At 43.1% G+C, this 19,481-nt stretch overlaps 1 protein-coding gene across 2 annotated transcripts in view; it reads right to left on the reverse strand.

Moving 5' to 3' along the window:
* PCNX2 (pecanex 2) overlaps window positions 1-19,481 on the reverse strand; it is a 292,353-nt gene that overhangs the window by 15,302 nt on the left and 257,570 nt on the right. The window contains exons 27-30 of one of the 2 annotated variants that reach the window (XM_017526554.2): window positions 18,222-18,455; window positions 16,343-16,455; window positions 1,699-1,843; window positions 820-1,050 (exon numbers count right to left, since the gene is read on the reverse strand). In XM_017526554.2, coding sequence (XP_017382043.1) covers window positions 820-1,050; window positions 1,699-1,843; window positions 16,343-16,455; window positions 18,222-18,455 — 723 coding nt within the window. Of the gene's footprint in view, window positions 1-819; window positions 1,051-1,698; window positions 1,859-16,342; window positions 16,456-18,221; window positions 18,456-19,481 lie in introns of both variants that reach the window. The other variant, XM_017526553.2, reaches the window with a different exon arrangement.

The following is a 19,481-nucleotide window of genomic DNA, read 5'->3' on the forward strand; positions in this document are numbered from 1 at the left end:
GTGTGTGTGTGTGTGTGTGTGTGTGTGTGTGTGTGTCAGAGTTTCGCTTTCAAACAATTCTCCTGCCTCAGCCTCCCGAGTGGCTGGGATTACAGACATGCACCACCATGCCCGGCCGATTTTGCATTTTTAGTAGAGATGGGTTTCTCTGTGTTGGTCAGGCTGGTCTTGAACTCCTGACTTCAGATGATCCGCCTCCTCAGCCTCCCAAAGTGCTGAGATTATAGGTGTGAGCCACCATGCCCAGCCCCAGTCTACTGGTTTTTAACTATGGTGATAGAGGACTCTGGGACTGAGTATCTGTGACTACAAAACTTTGGTGTAAAGCTCTTTTCATAGTCAAGCCAGAAGAGCCGTCCTGCAAGACAGAATATGATGCCATCTTCATGGGGAAACAGAGAGAAAATGCAAAGAAAGTCATTTTTGTTTTCACTCAGTGATTTGAAACTATATGAAAAGAGGAGCCATTGGGAACAAAGCCTTTGGAGCCAGAAGTGAGTTATGAGAGAAAGGTGTGGATTCTAGAGGATTAAAGTCTTTGCAAATAAGCTATATCCTGACTCCCACCTCCATGTGTGTCTAGTGGGTCTTCTTGGCAGTCTGTGCCTGTGTGCTGGCTCTGTGAGGTAGAGGGTGATCCTGCCAGGGGAATGTAGTGCCCAGCCTGGTACCAATGCCCTGCTCCATTTGCCGGCCAGTGCTCCTCCCAGACCATTCCTCTGGCACAGGGACTCCTGCGTCAGTGCCCATCACCATTTTATTTCTTCTCAGGTAGAGAGACGTGAGCTAGTGGAGACCCAGAGAATGTGGCCGCCATACCTTGATCACCTTGAAGCTCAGGAAGCTTCTGTGGAGCATGAGGACCTTGTACTCATCGGCGCCCTCATCCACCACATGCCGCAGGGTGAGGAGCTCCTCCTTATTGGACAGCACTGCACCCCGCCAGGCCGGGTCACCCTCGTGGCAGATGACCACCTTCTTCTCAAAGGACTGGATGGCCTCATAGAGGACCGCTGGGTCTTCATACTCGTCCGGGCAAGTGAACTGGTCCTGGTGGGAAGAAGTGTGGGTGTGGACTGGGCAAGGATCAGAGGATCTCACCCCCAGGAAGCGTGCAGATGGCAACTGGCCAGTGACCTCCAAAGCTAAGCCTTTTTCTCATCTACCTCTCTCCTGTCCTTTTTCCAAATCCTGAGCTTGGCACAGAGGACATGTCTATCTCGTTGCCCTAACCCATGGAATGTGCCTAGAAAAGGGCTTCATGGCTTAGGTTCCTCTGACTTTTAGATATAGTTTTAGATATAGCTTGGGCATTTTTGCCACATCATTGACTCTGCACAATACCTGTCTTTCTTTCTAGTGGCATATCACTGCCTCCTGGCAGCTCTTGAGGGCAAATCACCAGTGGCCAACATCAAGAATAACTAGACGGCCTCAATGCTTAGTTACCTAAGTAATAAACCCACTTACAGTGCTGTGCAGAGAAAAGAGACCAGTTTTCAAAGGCCATTTTTTCACCTAAGGTTTCAGGCTGATACTTTTTTCCCCCCAAGATGCAGGGTCTTGCTCTGTCACCCAGGTTGGAGCACAGTGGTCCAATCAGAGCTCAATGCAGTCTTAAACTCCTGGGCTCAAGCAATCCTCCCACCTTAGCCTCCTGAGTAAGTGAGTGATACTTTTTTTTTAATAGATTTTTACCTGGTGAAGTTTCAGGGACATCCTGATAGCTGGAGCAACAACTTTATGCAGAAGGTCCATGTCAGCAAATACCCACTCATCACGTGCTGTTACTCTGAAGTCACCTTTGAAGAGGGCATGGAGGCCATATAGGAAAGAATCCAGGCTGCAAAACAAAGTCCTAACTGCTATTAATTCACACTGAACAAATGTTCAGAATCCTGTCATTGTGAGAAAGGTTTCAGTCTCCAATTTGTCCAAGAATTATCTTAATATTTAGGCTGATCGAGCAAGAAAAGGAAGATAACGGGACTTACCCCAGTACACCAAATGCCTGCCCCCACAGCTCATGTTTGGACCCTCATAAGTGCTACTGTTTAGTGTCATGGCATGGGAGTTGTCTTTAACCATTTTAAGAGCCACCGAAGTACTGGATCACTGAATGTGACACTAGAATTCCAGGTCAGAATTGGTCTTTGTGTCCAGTGAAAGAGCGCTAAAACACAGGCTCATCTACCCCAATAATCCCCCAGAGACTACCAGCTCTCCAGAGATGATGATGCTAACTGTGGAATAATGCAGGAGTCTTTGTTATTCTTCTTTGTATTTCTGTATATCATTTTGGGACTGTGTTATTTCTAAGGAAAGTTGGATTCAACCACAATATGAAGAGAGGAAATAAAAGTAAATGAAACATCAAATGGATCACTTTGGTTCTCAGAGAACATGCATTTTCCTTTTTTTAATGAAGAGAGAAAGAGGCAGAAAAGGCATAAAATGAAAGATTAAGCAACTTCAGCAAAGTCTCAGGATACAAAGTTGATGTGCGAAAATCACAAGCATTCATATACACCAATAATAGAGAGCCAAATCACAAGTGACTCCCACTCACAATTGCTACAAAGAGAATAAAATACAGAAGAATACAACTTACAAGGGATGTAAAGGACCTCTTCAAGGAGAACTATAAACCACTGCTCAAGGAAATAAGAGAGGACACAAACAAATGGAAAAACATTCCATGCTCATGGATAGGAAAAGTCAATATCATGAAAATGGCCATACTGCCCAAAGTAATTTACAGATTCAGTGCTATCCTCATCAAGCTACTGTTGACTTTCTTCATAGAATTAGAAAAAAACTACTTTAAAGTTCATATGGAACCAAAAAAGAGCCTGTATAGCCAAGACAATCCTAAGCAAAAAGAACAAAGCTGGAGGCATCACGCTACCTGACTTCAAACTATGCTACAAGGCTACGGTAACCAAAACAGCATAGTACTGGTACCAAAACAGAGATGTAGACCAATGGAACAAAACAGAGGCCTCAGAAATAACTCCACACATCTACAACCATCTGATCTTTGACAAACCTGACAAAAACAAGCAATGGGGGAAGGATTCCCTATTTAATAAATGGTGTTGGGGAAACTGGCTAGCCATATGCAGATAATTGAAACTGGGCTTCTTCCTTACACCTTATACAAAAATTAACTCAAGATTAATTAAAGACTTAAATGTAAGACCTAAAACCTTAAAATCTCTAGAAGAAAACCTAGGCAATACCATTCAGGACACAGGCATGGGCAAAGCCTTCATAACTAAATCATCAAAAGCAATGGCAACAAAAACCGAAATTGACAAATAGAATCTAATTAAACAAAAGAGCTTCTGTATAGCAAAAGAAGCTATTATCAGAGTGAAGAGGTAACCTACAGAATGGGAGAAAATTTTTGCAATCTATCCATCTAACAAAGGGCTAATATCTAGAATCTATAAGGAACTTAAATTTACAAGAAACCCTCCCCCTATCAAAAAGTAGGTGAAGGATATGAACAGACACTTCTCAAAAGAAGACATTTATGTGGTCAACAAACATGAAAAAATGCTCATCATCACTGGTCATTAGAGAAATGCAAATCAAAACCACATCGAGATACCATCTCACGCCAGTTAGAATAGGGATCATTAAAAAGTCAGGAAATAACAGATACTGGAGAGGATGTGGAGAAATAGGAATGCTTTTACACTGTTGGTGGGAGTGTAAATTAGTTCAACCTTTGTGGAAGACAGTGTGGCAATCCCTCAAGGATCTAGAACCAGAAATACCATTTGACCCAGCACCATTACTGGGGAAAAAACCCAAAGTATTATAAATCATTCTACTATAAAGACATATGCGCATGTATGTCTACTGCAGCACTATTTACAACAGCAAAAACCTGAAACCAACCCAAATGCCCATCAATGATAGACTGGATAAAGAAAATGTTGCACATGTACATACCATGGAATACTATGCAGCCATAAAAAAGGATGAGTTCATGTCCTTTGCAGGGACATGGATGAAGCTGGAAACCATCATTCTCAGCAAACTAACACAGGAACAGAAAACCAGACACTGCATATTCTCATTCATAAGCGGGAGTTGATCAATGAGAACACATGGACACAGGGACAGAAATACCACACACCAGGGCCTGTGAGGGAGTGGGGCACAGGAGAGGGACAGCATTACGAGAAATACCTAATGTAGATGGCGAGCTGATGGGTGCAGCAAACCACCATGGCACGTGTATACCTAAGTAGCAATATCTGCACATTCTGCATATGTATCCTAGAACTTAAAGTACAATTTACAATAAAACAATTCAATTTCATTGTCTTTCATAGCTGGCCAACACTCAATTATATAAAAGTTATAGTTCTACACACACACATACATACATATATATATATATATATGTATATGTATATATATTTTAAAGGATCTTTCAAGATTATCCGAATGTTCACGTTTCTAGGTTTTCCTGCCTCTCTTCCATTTCCCACACGTCACTGAGCATTGCCGGGACGGAGAATAGTGGTATCACCCAAGGGAAATCTCCCAGAGCCTGGGGCCTTTAAATTTTGGATGAATCTGGGGTGTAGCTTTGGGAAAGCAACTCATCCTGCATTCTGAGGAGAGGGAGAACAGTCCTTTCTTTCCTTTGTTTTCTTTCTATAAATATTCTCTTTTGCAGCTGCCTCTCACATCCCTGAGAGGTAGTTACGAGGCAGGTACAAGAACCAGCATCCCTGACAGGGCCAGCCTGGGACAGGATGAGCAGGGCATGTGTGTGAAGGGAGTCTCTGAGGACTGCTGCTCCTAAGGATTTAATGAGTTGGCTCACTGAGCAAGGCTTCTGATTCAACACAGCGCTTTAGACCTGTACATCAGGGAAATAGTTCCACTGATTGCTATTTTAGCCTTTCAATGTGAAATGTACCACTATCGTTAATATCTAGGACTCCCCTGAGAAAGAGGCCGCTGGGGCTTCACGGTGTCAGAGCAGACTATGGGAAACGGGAGCAGCCAAGGGCTGGTCAAGTGGGGTTCGGAGTGCTGTGGCCTACAGGACCCTGGAACCTTCCAGAAAGGGATCCAAGAAGCTATCTAAAGCTTCCTGGGGCTGTGAGCTTTAGCAACTGCCTAGGTGGCACCAGGAGGGCTGTTTTATGACAGCAGAGTTAGGCTGCAAAAAGGCTGATTTCGAGAGGGGAGGCTTCGAAACATGGGTAATAAGTGCTACCTGGTCCCGGTGGAAAACATTTGGAAATGTTCTCAGCATCAGATAGGAGCTAAGTGCTAAAATGAGAGCGCTAACTCCTGAAAAATGGGTGGCATTTATTCAGGAAAGGATTCCGAGGGGCATGATACTTGCGCAGAATGGCCTTAAATAAACATAAGGGAAAAAGCTTTCTCCAGATGTAGAGATGGGGACAGTGGAGAAGGGAGATGAACACCCAGATACCCAGAGCAACATCCGCAGACAAAAGAGAAGAGCCAGGAATCACAGGCATCAGCCTAGTGTTTGCCTAGCTGCATGCCAACCCTCACTTACCAGCAGGAGGAAGGCAGCCTCCACAGGAGCCTCTCTAAGAGGCTTGAGTTCCATCCAAGGCCACCAACAATGGACAATTTCCCTGTCATTTCTATTTTCAGAGAAAATGACACATTGTGGTGCTTCATGCTGTTCTATTATTGAAATGGTTCTCAGTGTAGAAAATAAAGTCTGAGTTAGAACTCCACTAGATTGGGGCGATATTATCCCCAGCACCTTAGAGATCAAGGCATCCTAAAAGAAAGGTGTTTCATTACCTGGCTTTTTTCCCAGGAGAGAATGAAGATGAGGAAGCTGGTGAGCTGTGACAAGCCAAGCAGGGACAGCAGAGGTCTGCAGGACACCTGCAGCACATTTCTGTTTTGGAGCTTCACAGGGCTACGTCTTTTTAAGGCTCTATTGAGAAATGACAAGCACCCACCCTCAGGCCAACAGCTGGAGCTGGGCTTTTATTACTGGGAAATAGTGTTGCATCTGAGTCATTCAAGGTTGGCCTTCCTGGGTATTAAAACAGCCCCCACTCCCACCCCTGCAGAGGATGTAAATGAAGCAGGTCATCCCATCATAGTCAGTCAGCTGGGAAGTCAGTGGTGTGGGATTACATAGGGGCAGAGTGCAGGCAGGGCCCTGAAGAAAGCTGGCACATGTGTAAACATGTGTTAGGGGAGCATGTCCATACATAGAAGACCAAAGACTATGGCACTGAGATAACCTGGCACCAGCTTCCATGGCTCCATGGAAGTGCTAAATACTGTAATAAATTAAAACAGCGCTAGAAAAATGTCACGCTTTCAGATGACGAGGAGGAGCTTGAGTACATTTCCTTTTTAACTGGAGAAAGCTGGAGAGTATACGATGTAGGATGTATCACCGCATTACTCAGCACAGAATGAATCCATCACTCGCCGTCCTTCTGATTCCTCACGCAGCTTCCTATGAAGTGACATAGCTGGTGGTGGTCCGTGTAGAGGGGAGGCTGGAGCCTCAGTGTGAAGCACAGTTGTTTACAGTCTTCCTGGAAGTAGCTGTTCTCTAGCTGGAGGCTGGGGCCATTTCCACCATGCCCAGGACGGCCCCCACCACAAAGAACCATATAGCTCAAAATGTCTATTGTGCTATTGCTGAGAAACCCTGCTCTTTCAGGGAGGCAGAATAGCACTGGAGGAGAAGGGCTTCATGTATTGGACAATGGGGTCCTTATCTTGAATCGTGTCTTAATGAACCTTAGGATTCAGAGAGAAACAGCTTTAATGTGGGGATAGTTTCTGCAGGACTCACGGGGGATCCCCAGCACAAAGACTGATTTGTTAATTTTAGTTAATTTCCAAACAGACCTGTACATACTATGTTATATACAGATTAGCATTGTGAAGCGCCGTCTGCTGCTGTGCATCGCCATAAATGAAATGCTTGCAGAGCATATGTAAACAATTAAGTGTGATTTGCAGGCTGGGTTTCCTGTGTTTACTGATTAGTAATAGAAATACTCAGTGAGTGTGTGTATGCCCATCTACCTAAGCCACTGTCCCAGGCTCGGACAGCATCTCCACCTTGGGGACTGCAGCAAGCTCTCTTCATGTGTGCCTTATTCCTCTCTGTGGAACCTCGTAACCACATGCTGGCTTCACGGTCAGTCCCATGCTCCTGATCACACTCTCCTGCTGCAGTTCCCCAAACAAAAATAATGATCCAAAGGTGTGTACAGTGGCACATGCCTATAGTTTCTGCTATGCAGAAGGCTAATGTGGGGAGTTCAAGTAAGTTGTACTTTGTTGTACTAATGTTGTCCTTTGGCTTGGGCAACATAGAGATGCCCTGTTCTCTTACACACACACACACACACACACGCAAAGTCAAAAAACACCACAATGTCCTAGATGAGTAGCACCATCTCTGAGCAACTAAAAGTGAAGCAGAAGGAGACGCCTTACATTTATTTCTTTATTTTTATTTTTATTTTTTTAGAGATGGAGTCTTGCTCTGTATCCCAGGCTTGAGTGCAGTGGCACGATCTCGGCTCACTGCAACCTCTGACTCCCGGGTTCAAGCAATTCTCCTGGCTCAGCCTCTGAGTGGCTGGGACTACAGGCACATGCCACCATGCCCAGCTAATTTTTTGTATTTTAGTAGAGACAGGGTTTCACTATGTTGCCCAGGCTGGTCTGGCAATCTGCCCGCCTCGGCCTCCCAAAGTGCTAGGATTATAGGTGTGGGCCACCGCACCTGGGGACGCTCTACATTTGTAATAGTGACTTGTGAGTTACTGCGTGCTTTCCATTCCACAGGTTCCTCTCATTCTCATGGACGCATGATGTAATTATTACAACCCTTTCATATGAGAATAAATGGGCCAGAAAAGTTGAGAAAGAGAATAAGATGAGTGGGAACAAATACTCAGTATTTTATGCCACACTGAAGAAAACCAGGAGAAAACCCACAGCTGCCTCCAGACGTCTCTAGCAAACATGGAGTTGCTTTTAAAATGTGTAACTGGAGCCATCTTCTTAAAGGCCTACTCAGAGCTGTGTGAGAATGAATTTATTCCTTTGAAAGCTTCCGTTGAGCAGCAATACCGAAAATGCTGTGAGTATAGTTCTTGAACTCACCCCCATCTCACTCTTCTAATTGGTGTATATACTCTGCACAGATCCTGAACTGAGAGTATATTAATACTGCTTTTCATGAACTCTCCATCCAGGAAGTTACTCCACTGGCTCTAAAATCAAGACAACCCCTGGTTGGGATCCCAGCTCTCTCCTACCTGGTAAAGAACATTAGGAAAGAACACTCGGTTAAGAACATATGATGTCCCCCAAATAGCTCCAAGGCGCTTCACTTCCTCTAGAGTTCAGGTGCTGCGCTGAGAGGCAGCATATGGCCCCACAGGGTTGGAGGGAGGGGAGCCAGAAGTTCCAAACCTAAGCTTAAATCTTGGCTCTGATACTTGTCTCTTGCCCTCATTATCATCAATTTCTTTCTGTGTTCACTCATAAGATCAACTACTGCCAGGTGTATTTAGAGGTTTGGTAAGGGTCTTACTAGGTATTTCTTTCTGTGTTCAAAATCACAGATTTCCAAATCCAAGATCTAGAGAGCCCATGGTTTGTGATGGAGCTTGGGGTCCATATTCTGATCAAGCTCTCTTGGTTCTGAGGTTTGGACTCAAGGGACCAGAGAAACTGGGGTCTCCTAAAGATGCTAAGACATTTCAGAGAAGAGGGAGCTGGAACCTGGAGGACAGCCTACACACCAGGCCCGGGTGGGAGGGGCCTTGCCACACTGCATTAGAATTTAAGGTCCCAGAAACTTCTGCTCCTTTTCTAGGCTATCATTTTTTTACCCCTATGCTTTAAGTGTAGGTCTTTTTCTCATGTTCTGAGATTGTGATTTTTAGCTTGATAACCTGATTTTAATCTCCTAGGTCAGATCTTGCATCCTCTTTACTTTATTTCTCCCTTAGATTCTGATTTCTGAGTTTCCTCAGTCTGGCAAATGGACCTTAATTTCCTTTACAAGATGATCCTCTGTGACATGACAGCTGGCCCCAGTCTGGGGCCTCATCTCCAGTGGAAGCTCAGGAGGAAAAGTTGGGATGACGTCTTGGATTTCGGAAGAGAATATTTCCTCAGCATGCCATGGGTGGGAGGAGTGGATCGATGGTAGATGGAGTGACCTCAGACCACAACAGTGACCTCCCGCCACAAGGCAGCATGCCAGAGCTTGGCAGAGCACACTTCGGTCTGGCTTGTTTCCCTATCGCTTTTCAAGATCAAATTTGCTTTAAATTTTCTATCCTCTTGGAAGTGTACACTACTCTGAGTCAGTAAATTTTCTTTTACAAACAAACCTGTTGCTTCTGTAAAATGCAGCCACCTTCTCCTAACCTCTATGGATGGAACATCAGCTAGGATCTGCCTCATCACCGTTCACATATTTGAAGACAGTCATCAAGCCATCTTGTAGCTTTGCAGTCGGTGAAACTATTTTGACTTTCCATTAAAACATATCATTATATCTGGATGGCTTTCTTCAGTGGGAGACACAGTTCTTCCAAGAAGGTATATCTCAAACCTTAAATCTAAAAAAATTAGTGTTTTCTTGTCACATCCGTGTGAACCCATTTCATCTCCATAACATATCGACATTTTATTTACAGACAATTTATATAAAGGTAGTCTGTTGCTGACTTGCATTTGGCATCTCATTTAAGATAATTTTCACGTACTCATTCTCCCTAATTTTGCATGCATATATTTTTCTTTCTTGAAGACTATCCATCAAATCTGTGTCACTTTTTGTAAAGTTAAGATATTTCCCCCCAAAATCAATCAAGTAAAGGGTTTTTGTTTTGTTTTGTTTTTTGTTTTTTTAGACAGAGTCTTGCTCTGTTGCCAGGCTGGAGTGCAGTGGTGCAATCTCGGTTCACTGAAACATTCGCCACCTGGCTTCAAGTGATTTTCTTGCTTCAGCCTAGTGAGTAGCTAGAACTACAGGCACACGCCACCATGCCCAGCTAACTTTCGTATTTTTAGTAGTTTTACCACGTTGGCTAGGATGGTCTTGATCTCTCAACTTCATGATCTCGACTTGGCTTCTCAAAGTGGTGGGATTACAGGTGTGAGCCACTGTGCCCGGCCTGAGGCAGCGTATCTTTAAGACCTACCTGGAGAGTCAGAGTCCACCATCACCTGATGTCCTTTAACATTAACTATGTAACAATGACTTGTTGGGTCTCCTATAATACACCTAAGGGCATACTCCTCATTTTAAAATTATACAACCATAGAGCACATAGGCAAACACACACAATTATGAGCCATTCTTACTTTGCACATGAATATAATCATACTAAGTAAAAGATTAGCAAATTGAATCCATCACTGTACAAAAATAGTAATATATCATGACCAAGTAGAGTTTATCTCGGAATTGTAGGGTGTTTCAACATGAGGAAATCTACCAATGTAACACAACATTCATAGATTAAAGGAGAGTAATATCATCTGATTTATGACCCCCCAATTCTATACAAATTCAGCATCCTTTCTTGATAAAGCATTAGCAAGCTAGGAAAAGAAGGAAACCCCCTGCATTCATAATAGTGGTTTCATAGAAACCTAAACCAAACCCCATTTTAAAAATTAATTTTAAGTTCCATGGTGCATGTGTAGGATGTGCAGGTTTGTTATATAGGTAAACGTGTGCAATGGTGCCAAATCCCATTTTCAATGCTAAAATATTAGACTCATTCCAATTAATGCCTGAATTAAGCCGAGGATGCTGTGGTAGGCAGAATAATGGCCCTCAAAGATGCCCATGTCCTAATCCCTGAAACCTGTGAGTAGATTACCTTCCAAGGCAAAAGGAATTCTGTAGATGTGATTAAATTGAGGATCTTAAAATGAGGAGATTATCTGGGTGGGTCCAATGTAATCAAAAGAACGTGAACGATGAAGGCAGAACCCTGTGATCAAGTCAGAGAGATTTGAAGATGCACGACTGCTGGCTTTGAAGATGAAAGGGGCCACAGGAATGTAAGCAGCCTCTAGAAAAGGAACAAATTCTCCCCTCAGAGCCTCCAGGAGCACAGCCTTGAAGACACCATGACTGTAGTCTGCTGAAGTCCATTTAGGACCCCTGACCTCTGGGACTGAAATATACTGAATGTATACTGCTTTCAATCACCAAGTGTGTTGTAATTTGTTATAGCAGCAGTGCGGTGCTGATACAGATGCCAACCTGTAACGTTCAGCCAGTCCACTAAATAAAAGAATGGAGTTATAAACATTGGGAAAAAAAGTCAAAACTGTCACAATTTTTAGATATGTCCCTTCTTTCCACCAGGAAATCAGATAATTAATTGAAATATTATTATGTTAATAACAGAGTTCAGTAGAAGTGCCCAGAATGGGATAAATCTTAAAAAATAACTTCCTGTACACTGAAAGTAACCAACTGGAAAATTTGACAGAAGAAATGGTTCTGTTCACAATCACAACAAAACTATAAAATACTTAGAAATAACCTCATTAAGAAATTTACAAAATGGTAAAATGTTACCAAAGGACATTAAAAAAAAACTGAACGATCAGAAAGATATACCATATTACTAAATAAGGTTCACTTTGTTTTCTGAAATTAATCTGTATCTTAAATACAGTCTCAATCAAAATTCCAATGGAGATTTAAAACTTTACCTGAAAAGAAAATGGGCAAGACTAGCATGCCAACACAAAACTATAAAAGACAAGAAGAAAGTAAAGACAGGAGGACTTGGCTTCTCAGATGTCAGAACAATGTATCTCTCCAGGACACCAAACAGTATGGTATCACTGTAAGAACAGACAAATCCAGAAGTACTCCATTTATGTATGGAGATGCAGTATCTGGCAAAAATGGTATTTCAAGTCAGTGCTAATTTTTGCGAATTAACTAATGATGACATACCAAATATAAATGACCAATAAACATAAAAAAGATTCTTATTCTTCACTGTTAATAGAAATGTAAGTTCAAATAAGAACAAGATATTATTATTATTATTTGAGATGAAGTCTCGCTCTGTCACCAGGCTAGAGTACAGTGGTGCGATCTTGGCTCACTGCAGCCTCTACCTCCTGGGTTCAAGTAGCTGGGACTACAGGTGTGTGCCACTATGCCCAGCTAATTTTTGTATTTTTTAGTAGAGACGGGGTTTCACCATTTTGGCCAGGATGGTCTTGATCTCTTGACCTCGTGATCCATCTACCTTGGCCTCCCAAAGTGCTGGGATTACAGGCATGAGACACCAGGCCTGGTCAAGATATAATTTTTTCACCCCTGAGACTAGAAAAATCAGAAACAATGGAAGACCCAGCAATAGTGATCATGTGGCAAAACGGTATTGTTAAAAGTGCAAATTGGAACAGCTTTTTTTGGAAAGCAAAGCAATTTGACTGTATCTGATATTATGATTTTACATATATATATTATTTTATCATTTAAATATTAAATATATTCAAATTTTATTATTTTATTACTTATGATATGACTTGATAGATAGATGATAGATTGATAGATAGATGATAGATAGATGATAGATAGATGATAGATGATAGAGAGATAGATGATAGATAGATAGATATTCATCCACAATTTCAGGCTTATAACTCCTATAACGTGTGTAGCAGTGCTGAGGCACTTCAAGCCTCAGAAGCAGGTCTCATGAAACAGAATCTCTCTCTGACCTTCTCCTGTCCTCCTTTCACCTGGCCAAGGCAAGACTCGAATCTGATTGTGGGTCATTAGACCCTCATTCCAAAAAGGGCTCTTCCTGTCCCATATTCTGGAGAATGGAATGCAACACAGAGAGGCCAAGAAGACTCTGAGCACACAGGCCTTGCCAGGTTTATATAACGCCCTTTCTGACCCGTCACATTTCTGCACAGCTGTCCAAGCTTCAATCATGGACAACCAATGACGCTCTATAAAAGGCCCAGAGAACACAGTTCACAGAGCTTCTGGAGAGCTGAACATGTGGAGGTAGATTGGAAGGTGAAGAAGAATTCATCCACATGCCTGGAGAATGGCACAGCCCAACTTCACAGGGATGGAAGATCCTGTGCTCAGGACCTTTCCAGACCTGGCCCTATGCATCTCTTCATCTGGCTGTTTATTTGTATCCTTTAAAATATCCTTCATAATCAACAGTAAACATGTTTCCCTGGAATCTGTAAGCTGCTTTAGTAAATTAATTGACCCCAAAGAGGGAATCACGGCACCTCTGTAGAAGTCAGTCGGTCAGAAGTTCGGGAAGCCCAGACGTGTGGGCCTCAACCTTCAACGTGTAGGATCTGACACCCTCTCCGGGTAGTGTCAGAAGTGGACTAGGAGACACCCAGCTAGTGTCCACTGCAGAGCTGCTTTCTCACAGGGAGAAATCCCCACATATTCTGGGGCCACAGAAGTCGTCAGTGTTGATGATGGCTGTTGTTTTTGTGTGAGAACAGAGGAAAAACATGGTTTGAGAGTTTTTCCCTAAACAGTATCTATAAAAATTATGTGTAAAATTTGCTTGAGCTCTGCAGACTATTTTTTTCAATTCAAACTATTTATGGAACCCTCGCCATAAATAGTTTAAATAGAAATCCCAGCTGTGGGTTGAAGAGTGGTGGAGCCGTGCCAGGCTCCAGCCTCCCCTCCCACAGCCTCCCCTCCAAGCCGCTCCCCAGGCACATCCAACCAGGTCAGAACTTCATGGACTTCACACCATGGGCTTAGGGTGGGATGTAAAAGAAGTTGCCTTTTGTAAGTGAAAAAACTGAAATGAAAGCGCCTCAGAGGATCTTTCTATGTCGTGGAACTGCTCAGTGAAGTGAACCAGTCCCAAATAATCAAGTATTTCCCTAGAATACTGAGAGGATTCTCTGCAGAGTTATCTCATCACCATGTCTGCAACAAGCAGAGTTGACATCGAGTATGAGAAACTATTTGAAACAAAGGAAATTCCGTCAAAACAAAGTTTTAAAAAGCAGCTGGTAAGCATGGCATTTAATTAAAGAAAAAGAAATGAAGTGGGCCAAGCAAGAAAGGCCTGGATCAGGGACATCTGAACAACTTACACAAAGAACAAGACTGAAAAAGCCTTTGGAAATGTCTTAGGTATTAACTGAAATAATATTTGTAATTTGAAGTTTATAAAACATTTCAAATTGATCCAACAAAATAGCTTGCTATTTTATTCATCTTCCCAGGTGCTACGAATATCTGAAGAGTCATTTTGTGATTTCAACTGCAAGATCCTATGAGACCCTTCTCAAGCGCTGCTCTCTGCTTACAGTTTAGTAAGGAGCCTGCTCTTAGGGTCCACATCATAATGTTTTATGAATCCCACAGAGGAGTCTTCTGTTAGACCTGCAACAATCATCAAGCTTACTCCCAGATGGCCACAGAGAGAATTCCCTGAATCCAGTGTGAGACTGGGTCAGGGAGGACGGGGAGAGACTGCAGGCCAGCCAGCTCCCTCCCAGAAGATTGGCCTAAAACAGGCATTAACATGAGACTTTAAGGGTCAGGCTTTTGGCATTTCTCACATGTAAAAGAGATCATGAAATTCTGAGATGTGGGGGTTGAAAGAATAGTTGATGTCACAAATTCTAACTACCTTTGGTTCCTGCCTGTCCCTCCTGGTGACTCCAGTCCCTCAGGTGACTCTGGGTGCTCGGAGACCTCCGGAGGGAAATGGAAAGTGCTGCTAGCCACAACGCTTTACCCTTTATCAATTCACAACTCTTACTTGATGATACCTCCCAGCCACTTGCCACCAGAGTAGACTCACAGCTGTCCCTTTCAAGAAGGACATTCAGAAACACAGTCAACAAATCTCCCTGGGCTTGTTTACCTGACACCCCAGAACTCTGAAGGTTGCTAAACAAATAGACAGGTGGGTTTTGCCCTTAATGAGTTTAAAATCCAACCTAACCACACAAAACTCACTCAATTCAGTATCAAAAGAACCCCTTCCACAGTGCATCCTCAATAATATAATATAGACACAATGAAGCAAGTCCAAGTGGAAGAAAACCCAGAGGGGCAGGCTAAGGAGAGGCACCCTTTCTCCTCCAAGCTCTCTAGGTTTGTGTGGTTCTCAAGCTAGGCTGCCCACTGAATTCGCCTTGGGAGCTTTTGAAACTTGGGATCTGAGGTTCCACCACAGAGGTGCTGATGGAATTGATTAAATATCCTGGGCATCAGAATATTTAAAAGCCTGACAGGAGATCTTAATGTGCACGTGGGGTTGAGAACCACTCATCAAGGTGATTCCAGTCGGCAGGTGGAGTTCAGGGCCACAGCCCATAGTGCTAAACACCAAAAAAGCAGCTGGTAAGCATGGCGTTTAGTAAAGAAAAAGAAATAAAGCAGACCAAGCAAGAAACACCTGGATCAGGAACATCTGAACAAGCTACACAAAGAACAAGACTGAAAAAGCCTTTGGAAATGTCTTAGATATGAACTGAAATAATATTTGTAATTTGAAGTTTATAAAACATTTCAAATTGATCCAACAAAAGAGCTGGTTATTTTAATCATCTACCCAGGTGCTGTGAAAGCAGACATCTGTGCAATGGCCACCGAGTTAGGTGATTTGAAGGTGGCTGATGAAATTCATAAGAGCAGTGTGGCATGAGTACTATTTCTTTGGTGGACCACATCACTTGAGTGACACACGGTGCCCAAGAGCCAGAAGAGTTGAATTTTGTTTTTGTTCTTTAAAAGAGAATGTGAGCTATTTACCTACTTAGAGGAGAGATCCAGTACAGAAAGGGTTTGAAAAACAGAAGTGGCATCCAATTAATTGGGTACTGTCTGGGCACTCAGGAGACAGGGTGAAGCAGGGTGTGGACTAGAGCTCAGATGTGAAGATTTTCATTTATGAAGACAATTAGGGGAAGGGAACTAACATTGATTGAGCGCCGACCCTGTTAGGTACTGCGCTAGACACTTCATAGGCGTGATTTCTCTGAATCTTCCCAGCAAATCTGCAAGGACCTGCAGAAGGTCCTACACCCAGAATCCCTGGGTTTTGATTGTTCCATGTGAATGATATTTCCAAATTGAATACTCCAAAAGATCAGTGATCAAAAAAATGTTCTTGCAGGCCCAACATAATTTGTTATGAAAAGAACTATCTGAAAGTAGTGTAAGAAGTCCATCTTCAAAATAAAGAAAATGATTGACAAAATCTGTCAAACATGTAAAAATGGGTGCCTGTACCTAAGAGACTGCCACTGCTCCCCCAGGTACCTGATGGCCATATTGTGAGCGGCGGTGCCCAGAGCTCTCCTCCCCAGGGTGCACAGGGCGAAGGACAGAGTCACCAAGGGAGAGTCCTCGTCACTGTCCAGGGTCTTTGAAGGCTGAAAGAGCAAGAAGTTAACTCAGCTTTCACACAGGTTCCAATATGTACCAACACAGAATCATAAATGTAGAGTGACAGTAGGCTTTGTAAGTCAACCACGTGGCCATCAGTCCCCTCTAAGATAGGGAACTCTCAGCTCCCTGAAGGAGTTTCTCCTGTGGTTGGACATGGAAAAAAAATAAAAGTGGAAAAGTTATTTTAGGAGAGAAAAAGACCTACAACATGGACTGATGACCTGCTTTTCTGGGATTTGAAATATGGCACTTCAGGTCATAAAACTGGGCAGTAATTACTGTAAATAGGTGTGCCCACCTTAACACTCTCCAATGCAAAGGAGGGGCATGGTCTAGCAGGGAGAGAAAAATAACTTGGATCCAACGTGAAGGAGAGTCCTCTATTCTCCCTGTAGCAAGGGGCCCTGTGGGTTGACTCATTGACTGTAAGTCCACAATCAACAACTAAATTAATCTTTCAGCTCGGGCATGGTGACTCATACCTATAATCCCAGCACTTTGGGAAGCCAAGGTGGGAGAATCACTTGAGCCCAGGAGTTCAAGACCATCCTGGGCAACATAGCAAAACCTCATCTCCATAAAATTTTTTTAAAAACTAGCCAGGCATGGTGGTACGTACTTTGAGTCCCAGCTACTAGGGAGGTTAAGACAGGAGGATCACTCGATCCCAGGAGTTTGAGGCTGCAATGAGCTGTGACTGTTCCACTGCACTCCAGCTTGGGGAGAGTGAGACTCTGGCTCTTAAAAAAATTTGTCCGAAGTCAGATTTTTTTAAAAAGGGGAGGAGGATGGAGAGTGGGGGGATGGAGAGAAAATTTAAAGTCAAAATATATTTTGCAAGAAAAATAAAATAATTTCATGAACCAACTGAGGAAAGGACAGAGCCATTACGGAGCGATAGCCCAAAACGTCAATCAATTCTTTGTATATCTCAACTGTTAAAGAGGCCTGGCATGAGTTAAGATTATTAGCACACCTTCTTCGTGGTTGGTCTGGACAAATGAGGTTCTGCCACCTGCTTCTTCTACCACCTGTTTCTAATCACCCATAAGAAATTCACAGACGTTGGCTAGTGTGCTGGTTTGGTTTTTTCTGCCTAGCACATGACACATAGTGCATCCGCTGCTGAGGAAGTTGTTTCTAACTTGCACCCACATTTTCCAACAACGACCCATGGACTCAGCTTTTCAAATCCTAAGCAGCAAAGTAAACCTGCTCCCTTCATTTGCTCCCTCCCCCTTCTGCTCCTCCCCTGCCCCTTCTCCTCTTTTTATAAACTGTCATTAATTCTTGATTATATTTCTAAGAGGCAGGATTCACTTCCAAGGAAGTGTTCTCAGCACATAAGCAATAACAGCACAGACACACAAAATAACGATGACAGAAGTTAAGTTGGACCATTTGATTGCTAAATAGAATTTTCATGTCCATGATTCAATATATTCAGTAAATCCCCCTGATTCCAGTACAGAGAAGCTGCAAATGTTTAAAAGCTGTAATAGAGGCTTAAAACTGCACTGGCCCCAAGCATAAAGGGATATATACCTTCAAGTCTCCTTCACTGGAGACATGGTATATTGATTCTCCTATTTAATTTTGCTTACCTTCAATAAACATTTATCCAAATAGTGTTTTTTGTTTCTATCCTCTGTGTTGTAAGTCTACCATAGGATATCAGAAAGAGATGGACATGACAATGTTCTTTATTAAACTTCCATTCCATGCCCCAGCCCCCACCACCCTGACCTACCTCTTGTCTCTTCCGAGCACAGTGTTGAATCCATTCTAGATAAACGTTGCAGAAGCTAGCTCGTGTGATCCCCTGGAGACACGGGACGTAGTCATCATCAGTGTTAATGCTGAATATTGCAAGGTCACGCTCAATGTAATGCCACTTGGCAAAGGGCTGCAGGGACTTCAGAAGTGATTCATTTTTGATCCAGGAGAGGAGTTTGGGAGATGTTGCCATATAGTATATTATACTCTGCAGAGAAAAAGCAAGATTTTGAGCCTTTACAGCTATTCTAAAGCCAGGAAGAATTTATGTATTTATTTAATTGTAGAAAGTAAAACAACCTCAGGAAAGTAGGAGACATGAAATCCCGACATGTGGGATCATTTGTATTTTCTGCTGGGTGTAATGTACAGAACTCATTTCAAACATTCTAAAATGTCCTCTCTTAACGGTTATCATAGGGAAGAGGGAACTGAGAAGAATGTAATGCTAACAGAATGTAACGGAACAGAATTTCTGTGATGAGGAAGAATGACAGTCAGCCCTGTCCTCTCTGAGAGAAGCACACAAAAGCACCTTTGGCTGGGGTTGCTGCAGGCTTTGGTGGGTCCTAGGCTAGGCTGATTCAACCTAGGTTGATTGGGGTAGACCCTCCTCCAGAACCCTATCCAAAGAGTATTTAACGAGCGAAAACAACAGGGTTTTGAGTTTGTTTGTTTGTTTTTTGAGACAGCAGTGTCTCTCTCTGACACCCAGGCTGAAGTGCAGTGTACAGTCATGGCTCACTGAAGCCTTGAAATCCTGGGCTCAAGCGATCCTTCTGCCTCAGTCTCCAGAGCAACTAGGACTACAGGTACAAGCCACCATGTCAGGCTAATTTTTTAGTTTTTATTTTTGTAGAGATAGGGTCATGTTGCCCAGTCTGGTCTTGTCCTGGGCTCAATCATCCTCCTGCTTCAGCCTCCCAAAGTGCTAGGATTACAGGCGTGATCCACTGTGCCCAGCCAAAACAACACAGTTCTTATGGAAAGTATGGACGATGTGAAATTGTTGTAACCTTCACACACTTAATCCTGAGTGCCCAGACAGTGGACACCTGTGATACGTTCACAAGGAACCCATGTCTCCTTCTTAATCAGACACTGTACTTACAAGTCCCGCTTGGGGAAAATGCCTCCCTTGGGCTGGATTATTCTGAGTAACAGCTTTGTGGAAAGCCATTTTGTAGTTTTTGAATGAATTCCTCCTTCAAAAAGGCTAGCACCTGGCCTCAAG

The sequence above is a fragment of the Cebus imitator genome, unplaced genomic scaffold (genome assembly GCF_001604975.1).
Source record: "Cebus imitator isolate Cc_AM_T3 unplaced genomic scaffold, Cebus_imitator-1.0 Scaffold42, whole genome shotgun sequence".
In the NCBI taxonomy this organism is placed as follows: Eukaryota; Metazoa; Chordata; class Mammalia; order Primates; family Cebidae; genus Cebus; species Cebus imitator.